At 27.9% G+C, this 15868-nt stretch overlaps 1 protein-coding gene across 1 annotated transcript; it reads left to right on the top strand.

The window, feature by feature from the left end:
- The first annotated feature begins 261 nt into the window (after window positions 1-261).
- LOC148299761 (uncharacterized) lies at window positions 262-11508 on the top strand. Its single transcript, XM_088275718.1, has 3 exons — window positions 262-404; window positions 8034-8202; window positions 10260-11508. The coding sequence occupies exons 1-3, from the start codon at window positions 390-392 to the stop codon at window positions 10460-10462; spliced, it is 387 nt and encodes a 128-aa protein (XP_088131844.1). The 5' UTR covers window positions 262-389; the 3' UTR covers window positions 10463-11508.
- Window positions 11509-15868: the final 4360 nt, after the last annotated feature.

The raw sequence follows: 15868 nt of genomic DNA, 5'->3' as shown, positions 1-15868 counted from the left end.
AAATTACATAACATGCAATAAAAAAATAATAAAAACGTCTAATTATTTTTATTTTTTTCAACAAATAACAAACGAAATTATAAAAAAGAACGTAGACACGTAAAGGGTATAAAATCATGTCTGGTGTGCATGAAAAAAAGAAGCATTATTTTACGAATTCGCACACTAATCAAAACAATAGTCAATTCGTTTTTGCTGAAAATAGATTTTCGCCGTTTCCTTCGTTGATTTTTAATAATTATTTTGCATATCTGCACGGTCTGTCATATGGTACGAGTATATAACACAGTGTTTTGGTCATTCGTTCTTATTATCGCGATCATTCTTGTAGTGTACGTCGGCACTCGAACCTGTAATCATCACTTGAAACTGCGTGAGAAACTGCTAAAATGAAACTTGTTTCAGTGAGTATTTTTAGTATTTTATTTGAGTGATTTAAAAAATATATATTTTATTAGTTTAATGAAAATAATGGATTTCAGTATAATTGTATTTTTCAGTCAATCTATCAGTGATAAATCCTTTCATATACTACAAAGGATAAATTCAAAACTTGTCACATTTTTAATGTGTCCGAATTTGTTTTTCTCATATTTTAGTTATTTTACATTTTTGACACCTCAACAAAGATGAAGAAGAGTATGGACGTTTGGGTATTTCCAGGGCTTACATATAAGCCAACCATATTCTTCATTTTTGTTGAGATGCTGAAAATTTTGAAACTTGATATTTTAAACTACTGTAATTTACCTACGAAATAAAGTCATAAACTGACGAAATTTGGGACGTCAACAAGGACGAAAATTTAAGACATATTATATATTACATTACTTACCTTATTATAACTTGTTTTTACTGCAAACGGAAGTAAAATCTTAAAAAACGTTGTATTGAATAAAGAATTTTTTAAATCGTTAAATACATCAAATTTATTTTATACAATGATGTATTTATTTCCTTTTCGTATCAATATATTAAAAATCCATTGGATACTACACGAAACTTGTCAAAGTTGTACCAATCTACACAAAAACGAAGTTTTTAAAGATATATTTTTTTGTATCGAATGCATACATACGTCGATAAATAAATTAAGCATTGCATTTCTAACACTTTATTAAAATAAAATTGCTTTATTTCTTTTACTTAAAAAGAAATATATATATATATATATATATATATATATATATATATATATATATATATATATATATATATATATATATATATATATATATATATATATATATATATATATATATATATATATATATATATATATATATATATATATATATATATATATATATATATATATATATATATATATATATATATATATATATATATATATATATATATATATATATATATATATATATATATATATATATATATATATATATATATATAAATTATGAAATTATTAAGGAAAAAATATAAATATGATATGTCTGCAATTGTTCATTGTATAATTTGTATCGCTTAAAATATAAGGAAAACATCTTAAAAACTGACATTTAATACAAAAACAAATGAAACGTCATAATAATGATAATAAACATAAAAAAAATGATTATCGCCTTATATAAAGAAATCACACATTTGTTAAAAAATTAGATTTTTACTTCAAAGTAATTAATAAGTTTTAATAAGTAATATATTTTTGTGAAATTAAAAAAAATATTAATTCATCTATAATCAATTCTTTGGTTATTAATTTAACTATTAATTCAGCGTTAAAGATGTTTCCACTTTGAGTTTCCCTGATTCCTTATGTAGTAAAATTTATTATTAAGTATTTATCAAGTATTTTTTTTTATCCAATTTGGGATACCTATTTAACCGCCAAATACAAGATTTTTTTTGTAATGTACAGTTTTTGTAGTTTAAATCAGTCTTGAAAGAGAAGCTGTTCGCTTCGAACTGGTCGAAAATATTATTAATATATTTTAAGATGTAAAGTGATTTTGAACAAAGTTATATAACTTACTTTATAAAATTTCAAACAACAATGTTTGTTCTTCAAATATTGTTCTTTAAAGCATTCTAAAGTTTCAAAGTCGTGTTTAATTTTTGAAGAAAATCAAAATAAAACCATTGTTATATATTAAATAACTAATTTTAGTTCTTTACATTAAATAATATTTAAACACATTTATGAAAATAAATATTAATTTTGCATAACGGTCTTACCAAAACCAAATTGGGAGATGTCAAACCTTAATAGATGATGTTGCGTCCACGTGGAATGAGTACAGGATTCAACATTTAGAATCCCAGAGCAGGCAGTTTATCTAAAATATATTACTTAAAAAATTGTCATTTCCCTATTTTTTTTTGTATTTATATTATAATTAGTATTTTTTTGTATTAAAAGCATTAATAACTTTGTGGTTTGGTAATAAAACACTCTCCTTTCCATCCATCCATTGTGATTCATTTGTCGTCTTTTTCTCTTCCAAAAAAATTATTTTCATACAAATGTCAAATCGTAATATTTTTATTTTAATTGAAATAATTTTTAATGACCTGATGATGGAATGATTTTCCGAAACCGGTAGTCATAAATAAGTGTTTAAAAAAGTGGTTTTACACAAACTAAACAATGGATGGTAAGGAGAGTATCCTTTGTTATTATTATTTTTACTACCAATTCTCAGTAATGATAAGAAATCAAAGATGTGCCGATACGAAATCGATTAATTGTGAATTAAACTCTAATTACGTGATCAAACGCAAATTCAATAGTATCTTCCTATTTAACACGTGTGATATAAAAGGCACTTACTTTTGAAAGATACATGAATACCTTGGGTGACACGTAATTATGTATTTTCTGTGGCAGCATCGATGCTGATATTTCATACGCTTGAATCTTACGGCCTTCCCATTCGGACATTCATTTATCCATATTAGTAATATCGAGCATATGGAGTCTACGAACTGCCTCCAGACTTTTTAATTGACTGCCAGCTGCCTTGCATACTCCCAAGTCAGATCCGGGTCAAAGAAATGACGAGAAAGGAGATCTCAGCAGTTCTGGGTGGCGGGAAACTGATGCCTTGTAAATGTGACAAGCTTGATGACGCCTCTCGGGAGGCATACGGAGTACGTGGCCTATCCAACTGAATCGCCTTTTCTTGGCGACAGTTGTGACCATGGGTTGGTTTATCATACCCAGTATTTCCTTGTTCCTTATGAAGTCAAACCATCGCAAGCCCAAATTCTTCGCAGGCATATATAACGAGTGAATTTGAATTTAAAAAAAAAATCCTTAAATTCAAATTGAAGAAGATGTGTTGAGATGTGGTGTTTCGTTTTATAAAAGCAGTTTGATGTATGAAAGAGGTTTGAATGGTGTTGCAAGGAAGAAATGCAAAGCTGAGATCAGCAGTATCGATACAATTAAGAAAGGTGTGTCAAGATGATTTGAGTATGTTAATAAAATGAGTGCAGGAATAATAGAAAAATATTTACTTAGCAAATGTGGTAATAAAAGCAGCGGTAGACCAAGGATAACTTGATATAATCAAGTATTTCAACTACTAAACAGTGGTACGATCAAGGGTTGGAATAATCGGCGGATGTCATGACGAAATTTATAAATATGGAAGAGGCGAAGATTAGTCTGCCGTTCGTTTTTCTCTTCTTACCCCTGCGGGAAAGCGGTGTGATAGTAAAGTTAAGTTAGTTTGGTTAGTTTAAATGGTTAAGTTGGTTTAGTTTGTTTAGTTAGTTTAGTTGGTTAAGTTGGTTATGTTAGTTTATTTTGTTTGGTTAGTTTAATTTATTTAGTTAGTTTAGTTGGCTTAGCTAGTTTAGTTGGTTTAGTTAGTTTAGTTAGTTTAGTTGGTTTAGTTAGTTTAGGTAGTTTAGTTAGTTAAGTTGGTTTAGTTGGTTTAGTTAGTTTAGTTAGTTTAGTTAGTTTAGTTAGTTTGGTTGGTTTATGTGGTTTAGTTGATTTACTTAGTTTTGTTAGTTAGTTTAGTAGTTTTTTTTTATAAAATGCTTTAGTGTAAACAGCCTAAAGACCTACTGCTATACATAAAATTGGAAGCAAATTTCAAAAACACATATTCATGCAGCATAAAATTCATTAATTTCAAGATAAAATACAAAACAGTCACGAATGTACGATATTAGAACACTTGCATTAAAAAGTTTTTTTGTTAAAAATATTAAAACGTCTTCAAGGTACTCTTCGTCTGCCACACCCGGTAGCATTATGTAGACAAACATATCAAAACGCAAATATTAGATAAAAAAAGTTGTAGATATAGTGACATGTTGATATTACAAACGATGATGAAATTGCTATAAAATATTAATAAAACATATGATGCAAATTTTTGAGAAATAACGTAAAGATGAAATATTTATTTATTTAGTATTTACTGGTACTACTTTGTAAACGATACGGTATCAAAAAGTAAATATGCGTTCATTCAATATCTTAAATATCCTAAAGTGATTCACCGATTGCTTTGAAATTTCATCACAATGTGACATTTAAATACAGGCGTGTTTTATCTGCCTTTATAAGTAAAATCGTAACTCTTTTTCACATCTCAATATAGACGAAGAAGTTTTTTTTGACATCTCAACAAAGATGAATAAGATCTTTGATATTCTTCATCTACGCTGAGATGTCAAAAAATAATATGAAAAATAGCTCCTATAGTTGGAGATAATCCAGATTTATGAACACAGAAGTGTTTGGACACACTCAAAATGTTGTAGTGGAAGTCTGGGTGTTAGTACTTATGGCCTGTAACCATCCTGAACATGATTGACAATTAATAATTCGGCGTTTATTCGTAGAACTCAATTTTAATTTATGTATTAATTGTTAAATTAAATATTTTGAAAATTCGTTTGAAAATACTATAACTAGGTGAACCAACTATCACAATATTAATTATGGTGTGTTTTTTCAACAATAAAATACAACTTAGTAAAGGTGTGTTAAATTTAACAATTAATACATAAAATAAAAAATAGCTCCTGTTCAATTTCCAAGTGCAGAAAATCCAGATTTGTCAAAGTATATGGACACACTTAATGTTTAAAAAGTGAATATGTGTGTTAACATATTTGTGTGTTTACGCGTTTATATTTTAGATAAACAATATATCTGGAATAATACTTTTGTTCACCGGTGTTTTAAGCTGAACTTTGATTGTTTTTATAATCGTTTATACCCAATTAATAAGTAATTACATTTTTATTGACGGAACGATTTGATTTTACCATATTAAATAATTACGATTTAATCAAACCGATTATAAATATCACAAATTGAAAACTTGGTTAAAATTAGGTCGAATTTCATCATTTTAATCCCATTTTGATGAATATTGTATTTTCATATGGTAAATTATTAGTACTTTTAACCCTTACGACCGATCGAACACTATTGTGTGGTACTTAGCATCACATCGATAAATGTTAAGGGTACGTGTCATACAAAGGTTACAATGAATACTTTAATTAATATGTATGTACTTTTTTCTTCATATTAAAGTATGTTAATATAATTCATAAAGAAACTTTCAGTAATTTTTATCAAATAAATCACGTAAATTATTTTTATAGTCTGCCTCCATAGTATTGTGTTAAACGTACTAAACTATCATTCTGAGTACCCGGGTTTGGTATTCAAGGGATTGTAGTAAAAAAAACACTCTGTTTTTATTATCCTACTCCTCAAGCGTAGGACTGATCTCATTATATTCATATAATAAATGATAAAATCAACATTAAAATCTTATATTGTATACTATTTTAAATAAAAACAATGCTTAATTTATCTTTATTTTTTTAAATAATAATTAAAGAAAAAAATACTGAAAAACTAAAAATAAATAAAGGTTTCATAAAAAAAATATTTTGACGAAACGACAAAAGTACCATTAATAAACAATTGATTTCATAATAAGTTGACTCAAATATACGATTGACAAAATGTCACTCAATAGACTGCTGATATATCTTATTGGTGCCAAAATATTACTTTATTCAATTATAAATCGAATTAAATATTAAATCATCAATCAAATGTGTAATCTAAATACTATTGGCATCTTCGCCGGGGACCAGACAATGTTTTCGTAGACACTTTGACCTACAGGCTATCTTGTCTATGTCGGAATGACACATTCTTTAAACAACATTTCGTTTTTATCCGTTAATTTATAAGATAAAGTTTAATTTATTACGTGTCAAATTTTTTTACACATCATTACAAACAATTTTTTGTTTAAAATTTTTGACCTAATAATAATGAAATAAAATACCACTTCTCGATTGTTTTTCGCAGACACTTTGTGGCACATTTTATGAACTTTATAAAATTAAACAACTTTGTTTAAACCACTTTTTTACTATAAATACACTTTAACCTACCGGTTTCAACAAAAACCTTATCATCATCAGGGTAAATTAAATTCTAAAACATTAAAACCTTAAAATACTCATAATTAATTACATTCCCTTATATTTAGGATTAAGTTTTTGGCAAGGGAATGTAATTAATTATGAGTATTTAAATGTTTTAGAATTTAATTAACCCTGATGATGACTAGGTTCTTGTCGAAACCGGTCGGTTAAAGTGTACTGATAAAAAAATAAAAACGTGGTTAAAACAAAGTTGTTTAATTTTATAAAGTTTTTGAATGTGCCACAAAGTATCTGCGAAAAACATTCAAGAATTTTTTATTCAATGTTTACCAATCACTTAATATGTAGATAATAGTTACAAGTTGATTCAAACAAATAACAAAGAACCATTATAAAACGTATAAAAAAGTATAAAGATTGATGCATTTAATTTTATTTGAATAGTGATTGGTTTTCGTCAAAATGACGAAACCCGGTCTCTCATAAAAAAATAATAGTAGACAAATGTTTCTGATTTATTATTTGAAATAAAGGTTGATTTTTTTAATAGTGTGTATAATTTACTTTAAAATGTTTGTAAATAATTATTTTAAAAGGTTAACTGCATTGAAATATTTATTAACCTGTCAGTTAAAAAGTAAATATCTAAATACTATTGTACATAGTATCACTTTCCATAGAAGAAAGTTTCTGAAAGAAAATGGAGAAAACAAATTGTTTTATTCGTGTAAGATAATTCACTATATACTAACGTTTTCCTCTGTATTCGACACGTAAGAAGGCCATTTTGTGGTAATTTTATAAAACACACCAATCTTACAGTTTTCGATATGGTTCGTATCTTTAAAAATCGGAATAAAATATTTCTTGATGGCTATTTTCTTATTTTATCGAAAAGCTGAAAGACAGAACAATGAAAGATATTTCCAGAAATTGAGTGTTGAATCAACTATTGTTGATAGTAAACAATATTAACAGGTGCCGTAGTGTAGATGAGTAGACGCGAAACTAGCGTTGAGGGTTCGATTTCCACCATTTGCAAATTTAATTTAAGTTATATTTATTTTCAATTGGTCTGGGTGTTTGTGATATATTTTTCGTACCTACCTTCTCTATCTGAAGACAGAGGCGCGCATTCTATATAGGTGAAAAAGCAGTGCCTACCCTGGATTACTCGCATTCTATATAGAAACACGGTTATTAACATCCCCTAACAAACTTGTTTATAAAATAATTTGTAATTATCTTAAAATTAATTGTAAAATTTTGTAAAGGTCGATGATAACTTACTAAAATAACTCACTAAACAAACTTACATTACTAATAAAACTAACCCCACTAACAGGAATACAAACACTTATAAGTTAAATGTAAAAAGTGCAAATAAAAATATAACTCGACACTGGCTATAACGCTCAAGATGGGTGAAAAGCCATCAAAAAGAAGAAGAAGAAGAAGATAGAAACACGGCCAGTGCCTACTTTGCTTTATCTTTACCCAACCCTACTGCTCACCCTGATTAAAATATCTGTGCACGCCACTGCTTAGAGACAAGCCTTTCAAATAGAGGCTTTGCGGGATGTTCCTTTTAAAAAAATTGTGAAACAAAATTATATGAATATTTTTTTCAGGTACTTCTGGTTATGGCTATTGTGTCAGTACAGTATACACAGGCTCAGAAGGACGTGGATCACTCTAAATGCTCACTGGACTATATTCGGCAGATTGTCATGAACAGCTGTATACGAAGGCCGTATCGGTACAAGCGTCATCCGCATCACTTGGCTGAGAACACCGAAGGTCAGTAGAAAAGGGATGTAAAGTCGCAGAGGGAAAATAATTTCAGTATAATTGATATTAGTAATGTTAGTAAATAACCACTCACCGACTACTTCTATCTACCGGTTTCGAGACGTACCCGTCTCTCCGTCAGGACATACACTACAATTTAACAATCATGCGAACAACACTATGCCTATAACATATTAAATAATTCGGGAGTATATCAATTACAGTGTGATAACTGTACGTCGGTATACGTCGGTAAAACGACACGAAATTTCAATACTCGGATAAAGGAACACATAAGATGCTTAAATAATAATAATTTTTCTGAATTTGCAAATCATTTGATAGAGTCCAATCACGAATTTAATAAAGAAACAGGGGTAAAAATACTACACACAAATGATAAAGGGTTAAAATTAAATAATATGGAAATGTTTCACATTAGAAAATCCATTAAAAATAACATCCAATTAATAAATAACCAAATAAATTTTTCATACAGCCCTTTATTCGACGTAACATTGAACCGATCAGCTCCTAACTCAACTCCTCCCACTTCCCAGAACCTACCCCCGTCTCTTTGAATCCTAATATAGTTTCCAACCTGCGTATATTTATATTACATTTTTTACTTTATTATTTAGTTTCCCAAAAGCATGGTGGGACTAACAACTCGCTCTGCATGTTTTGCATGTGTAGTGATAGTGTATGTGAATAGTACTAAGTGGGTGTGGTGTAGTGTTGTTCGCATGATTGTTAAATTGTAGTGTATGTCCTGACGAAGAGACGGGTACGTCTCGAAACCGGTAGACAGAAGTAGTCGGTGAGTGGTTATTTACTAACATTACTAATATCAATTAAAATGTTTGACCACAAAGTAAATGCTTTGAATATAAATAATAATTTCAGTATAATTTCAGGAGATTTTCATGATTTTTATATTCTGTTGAATTCAATGAAAATCTATGAAACCTACAAACATACTATAAAACATAACGTTTGATTTATATCTTACTGAAAAATTGACGGTGTTATGAACAAAAAGTAATCAAAAGTATTTTATCTTGATAAAAGTTTAATATAAAAAAAAAATATTTTTTGGTCTAAACTTCTTTCTAGTCTGGCATTGAAAAATGTATTTAGTTATCGAAATGTTTGATATTTTTTAATAAAAATATTTAAAATAATCCGTTAAGAACTACATGTTTTTGCAAAATAACTTTTACTCTAATTTTCTTTAAACATAGAATTTTTTAATACTTAAAAAGTTGAATTTTCATAATCGTATTATGTTTGTAAAATGTATTTAAATAATTGTTTTATTGTATTTTTCACAAAAAAGTCATTTTGTTCATGGTTAATACCATATTACGTTACATTATATTAGTGATGTTTATTATATTAGTGAATTAAAAAAACCTAATACTTGGTAAATACCATTATTTTCTGAAATCTGATGTGACACGTGATTATGACACGTGTTTACATGCATTCAACATTCAAGTGACTCCCAAAACATTTTTTTCATTCCTTGCCTTTTTTATTTTCATATTTTTATTTTCCCTTTCTTTTCAAATCATTATTTATGATCCTACGTTTTTCTTTATAAATAAAAATTATTGATAATTTATTTTATAACATAATTCGCTCACTCCTTTCAAGAATGTCATAAATTAAAAAAACTTGATTTTTCAATAGAACGTTTTTAAAGTTAAAAAATAAAATACAAAATATTAAAAATAAATATCAAGCCACTTATTGAACTTTTTACTGTGCAACAGATCTTTTTAGGTAAAGCCTGAATGTGTTTTTCTCCATTTGAAAAATATTTAGGATATCTAAAAAAATAATTAAACAAAACCTTTTCTTCAAAATGCAATAACAAAACATTCTGCCCTGTAGCGGGTAAATATAAAGTTGAAAATATGCCTCTTTTGCTGGGTTAAAGTACATTTTCTGGGCATTCCAAAAACATGCACAGCTGAAAATTGTCGATTTTTGATTTATGACGTTCTTGAAAGGAGTGGGCGAATTGTAAATTAAAAAGTACCCATTTTTCTGTATCACAGAGCCAGTTCCTCATCATCATCGACACGATATGGTCCACCACAACCGTCTGCATCAAATCGACTACGCCCTTCTCCCAATCAACAGCACACTTGTGATAAAGCGTAAGAATATTCAGAAACGACACGCAGACCCCTCCGACTTCTACTTCCATTACTGTTGTACACATCTTGACATATGCGAAAACATGGAATGTCCGATGTGAGAAGGAAGAATAAATAGGAAGAATCAAATATTTGGGAATAAATAATCACAAAATAAATATTTTAAATAATTTTATTGTTGTTGTTAAGGTCTTAGAGATTTGCACGGTGCATTTTAAGTCAGGATTTTTCAGTATTAATAAAGGTATATAATTACTTAAACAAACATTCTTAATTTGACAACATAAGCTAACATTAATGGTCATTTAATTGTCCGCACGCTCGGCTACTGTCCTGGAGGTCCCGGGCTCGATTCCCAGGGGGGTCAAATAAATAAAAGTGATTTTTTCACTGTAATATTTATTCAATATTACCCTGGACTTGTACCTGAAGCAGAGGGCTGATCACCCTTTCTTCATAAGTAAACGATCATGATAACACTGCGTTTATATGATGCAGTGCTCTTTGCACCATCGGGGTGCGGATAAGGGTTTTGTTGTGTTGTTAAACTACCATATACATAAGATTCGTACCCACGCTTAATGTCAAAAGGTTAAACTGTCCCAATTTTTGTTGTTGTTTTATTTTCCAATTCATTTCATAAATCGTAAATAAACATGCATATTAATTTCTGGTATATTTTTTTAGCAAAAATATTAAAAGCATTATAATCGTATCGCACTAAAAAATTCCAAAACCATGTTTTCCATTTCTTTAAATAAAAACATCTATCACTTTTTGGGGACCACATTTGAGTTTATTCATGAAAACACGACTGGTTTTTGAGAACTACACATGTTCTCATCTACAGGTGAAAAAAAAGTTTCATGAGAACATTTGTTTCTCTTTTTGTATTTTTGTATTTAAATAATCATATTATTCCACGAAGTTCAAGCCAAATTTATAAATAATTTAATAATTTTGATTTGTTAAAGAGTGAATTGATAGATTTTTAAAATTTTTGTGAATTTTTCAAAGGCGTATCGTAAAGTAATAAATATTATTTTCATTTAATTTATATTTATGTAAGACTGTTAAAATTTTAATCGCAATATTATTTTTATGTGTGTAGTAATTAAAATTAATTTTTAGATAAAATATTTATCAGCAGTTTATTTATAAAAAATTAAATGAACATGAATCTTTTTCGTGTATCTTTAAACACGTGATATCGGCTTAACTATTGCTGATACCTTAATATCATTTGTGATAAGATTTGTGATATGTGAGTTATTATTAATTTTATTTAGATATAATATGTTAAAATCTGATGGAGATCGTGTGATCAATAATAAATTGTTTAAAATTTAAGTATTGAATAATACTATTACTAAGGTATTGAAATTGATTGTATGTGTAGTATGTATTAATTATCTTTGTTCATTTCCGCTGTGCTGTTATAAGCACGTATGAGTACCGTGCGTAAGATCCCAGGATCATTGTCAAGAGAAGGTCAAATAAGAGATTTTTTAAAATAAACAATTTACTTGAAAAATATCATGGATTTGCCACCTGATGCTCATGACTATACACCATGGTTTTGTGTATTTAACAAAAAAGTAATACACCGTCAGTGTGATGCGGTGCCCTATACTTTTTGTTGTGAATCTAAGAAACGAGATAAATAATGAAAATATGGTTCCTAATTTATGTAAGCTGATTAAAAATGATTGTTTATAAAACAAAGATATTTTTTTTAAAATAAATTTGTTGATGTATAACTAATAATTAGTTTTATTTGTGGATATTGTGATTTTACTTACAAAATGTTTACATCTTACTTGTTTCCATCATTCCATGGTACCTGAATTAATTAGATTTATGTTTATGTATATATATGTATATATATATATATATATATATATATATATATATATATATATATATATATATATATATATATATATATATATATATATATATATATACATATATATATATATATATATATATATATATATATATATATATATATATATATATATATATATATATATATATATATATATATATGTATATATATGTAAATATATATATATATACATTTATAATTTTTTTTATAAAAATATGGATAACCTGCGTGGCTGTACAATTTCACATCCAAAATCATATACGAAGTTTATTGCAACAACCTAAGAAAAAAATGGAAAATCAATGTTTGTAATGCAATTTCTAGAAGGGTTTATTTGAAATCGTCCTGAGGGTTTGTGATATTTTTTTTTAAATCTATCGTTCCTATCCTTACTATCCTACATACCTGCAGACAAGCCTCTAAAAGGTTTGGCTATGACTGCTATTCCTTTTAATATATAGGAGTATATATATTCATAAAGTAAAAAATATACAATTACATTTTTCGATAAAATTTAACGATTAAGATAAAACACGATATTACACGGGCTAGACATCGTACGTTGCAGATAGCGGCGTTCATTGTTTTCGATCAATGACCAATTTGCAGGTCAAAGTATTATATCCGATAAGTTATAAAATAGCAAATATAGGATTAAAATACTATCTCTGGCTAGACATATTTATTTTCAGTTACGGCGGTAAGAATAATATTATATCTGCACGCAATTGATAACAGAGTGTTACCTGATGCGAAAAAAAACAAATAATATTAAAATTAATTCATTTGGTGTTTAGGTACTTTTAGATAGATAAAATTATCATACGTTGTTACGATTAATTATTATTTAATTATTTTATTCATGGTATCATATTTAAAACAATAAATTACAAATAACAAGAATGTACCCCCACTGAGATTTTTAAAAAAATATATAAATGTATAAAATTATAATGAAAAAAATATGAGAAAATGAAAAAAATTAAGACAATTGAAACCGATTAGAGGCTAAACGACCTTCGTCAACATCAAATAAAAACTAACATACGAAAGGAATCCAACATGTAGAATTATTCGAAATGAATTTCAATTATGTTCACCGAAGGTAAGCTATATATTTCACAAATTTCTCAACTCAAGGCGCCACCGTCAGCCATATATTTTAAATTTATAAAAAATAACAAAAGCATAGTATATTATTTTTTTATCGATATTATCGAATGTAAAGCTGGAAATATTAAAAACAAAACTTTGTTTTGTTTTTTTAAACAAAAGTTTAGGGGGATTTTTACGACAAAAATTTAATGAGTTACCTTTTACGACACGTTAAGTTGTAAAAAAAAACATTTTTGAGGTTGTAAATGGTATTAAAAACAAAGAAAAAGTGTTGAAGATTTTTTTTATGAAAGCGTTACTTTTTCATTCTTCCTGACCCTTTAAGAGTTTTAATTAAAGTTTGATATGAACATATTTTGGTTCTTTTTGTCCTTAATAAAAAAAAATGTTAACTCGTTCCTATCCCTATTTTTAGCGACAAAACATTGTGTCTAGTTTTTCTCTGTATTTTCTTTTTGGTAAAAAAGTTGATGTAACTAACCCTTTAGTATATTATTTATTCTTGATTCCTTTTTTTAGTAAAAGTGAATAATTTGTTAATTATTCACATAGTATCAAATGACAAAACAATGAAGAAATAGGCTTGGGATTTTATTCAGGATTTTATTAGGTTCATTAAAAATAGCGTGCTGTTAATATTTATTTATTTGTATTGCAATTAATATAATATATGTTTTTTTCGTTGTAACTCTACTTGTCGAATATACTTAAACTTAGAAGCATATTAGGCAAGAGTCTTCGAGATAGAATAAGAAACGCCACGATCAGGGAAATATGCGAGATCGAAGATGTCATTAAGTGGGGAAGGCAACGAAAGAGACAATGGTATGCGCATGTGAGGATAATGGAACTGTCCAGACTCTCCCACATCCCACTGTACGGCCAACCCCATGGTAGACGACTTCCGTGCAGACCACCAAAGAGCTGGGCATTGCAGGAGACTAATCCCTCTTAAAAACTGGCCACAAGGCCTACTACAATATGATGAAGAAGAAGAAGAAGAACTTATCCTGATCGTTGAATTTACCTATCTTGATCTGTCCTCTTATTTCAAATTTGACTAGAAGTACTATTTTTTTCGTAATTTGGTTGATGTATTTATACTTTATCAGAAGATTTAAATAAGTTAATAAAGATAATACAAATTTAAAAAATAAAATGATTCACATAATGATAAAAATCAGTCTAACAGGAAACTAAAAATGATTCATAATTTTTTGGAATCAGATAGTTCTTCTTATTCAAAATTTTACCATTATTACAAGTCTGTTTTTTTTATTGAGTGGAAAATAATGCTTCTTAGAAATGAGACAATTAATGTTTATTTATTCCGTATGAAAATATTTAAATAAATAAATAAATAGAATAAAAACAACTAGAATAAAAATATCCACATAGACATAAAAAAATACGTATTATACTTGGGAACTATACATAGCAAAAATGCTTTATAATTTTTTGCCTTGTAATTACAAATTTGACCAGTATTTCTCGTTCTTTTTTATTGGTTGGAATATATTGCTTCTTAGCAATAAGCTAATCAATGTTTATTTATTTCGAAAACGACGATTGAGATAAATTAATAAATATAATAAAAATAAACAAAATAAAAATGTTCTACCGGGGAACTATAATAAATATGATTCATGATTTTTTTTCTTCAATTCAACTCCTGTCTGCGAATTGAGTTAACACAAAAGGGCTCTCGTTTCCTCGTTTCAGGGTACATATTCCAGCTTTATTTTTCAGATGTAGCACAATTGTGTGCATTGTGTAACAGTTAACTTTGCATTGTACAATCTGTCGCCAAGTAGTATGGGAAGCTGAATGCAAAATGCTATGATTTCCCGACACAAAGAGATATGAGATTGTGTTTTTGAAGTATTATTTTTCTCTACTATGACGCATATATTTGAACGACAGGATATGGTTATGAATTGGTGTAAGTGTAGCAAATAAAAATAAGATAAATACGCTGAAAGGTCTTCTTAGTATAAAATTTATCATTAGTTCATATTTTTCTTTATTGTCTTTTAAGTGAATTTCATTATCTTATCAACATATATTTTTTACATAAATATATTTTTTTTATTTATTTTTTGACATCTCATCAAAGATGAAGAAGAATATGGAAGTCTGGGCATTTACGGGGCTTACGACCGTCATAGGCTGGTTTAAGTGATCACTTTACACACGTGTAACATTCACCAATTCTACCCATTATTGACAGCCACACTACTCAAATTCTTGTAAGTTCTATATATATGAACCAATTTAGAAACCTTGTTCATGAATCACTAGAACTTCACTAGAGACATCATAATGGGTAGAATTGGCGAATGTTACACGTGTGTAAAGTGATCACTTAAACCAGCCTATGACGGTCGTAAGCCCCGTAAATGCCCAGACTTCCATATTCTTCTTCATATTTGATGAGATGTCAAAAAATAATATGAAAATAACTCCTGTAATTGGAGATAATCCAGATTTTGTGAACAAG

Source organism: Brachycentrus maculatus, unplaced genomic scaffold (genome assembly GCF_059751285.1).
Source record: "Brachycentrus maculatus isolate JH-2025_06_01 unplaced genomic scaffold, ASM5975128v1 h1tg000964l, whole genome shotgun sequence".
Lineage (NCBI taxonomy): Eukaryota > Metazoa > Arthropoda > Insecta > Trichoptera > Brachycentridae > Brachycentrus > Brachycentrus maculatus.
This window is presented reverse-complemented; position numbering and strand designations above follow the sequence as displayed.

Excerpts from the sequence above, each read along its gene's own strand:
- LOC148299761 (XM_088275718.1), top strand. Across the intron at positions 8,203-10,259 it reads CTTGGCTGAGAACACCGAAG|AGCCAGTTCCTCATCATCAT; the intron begins GTCAGTAGAAAA and ends TCTGTATCACAG.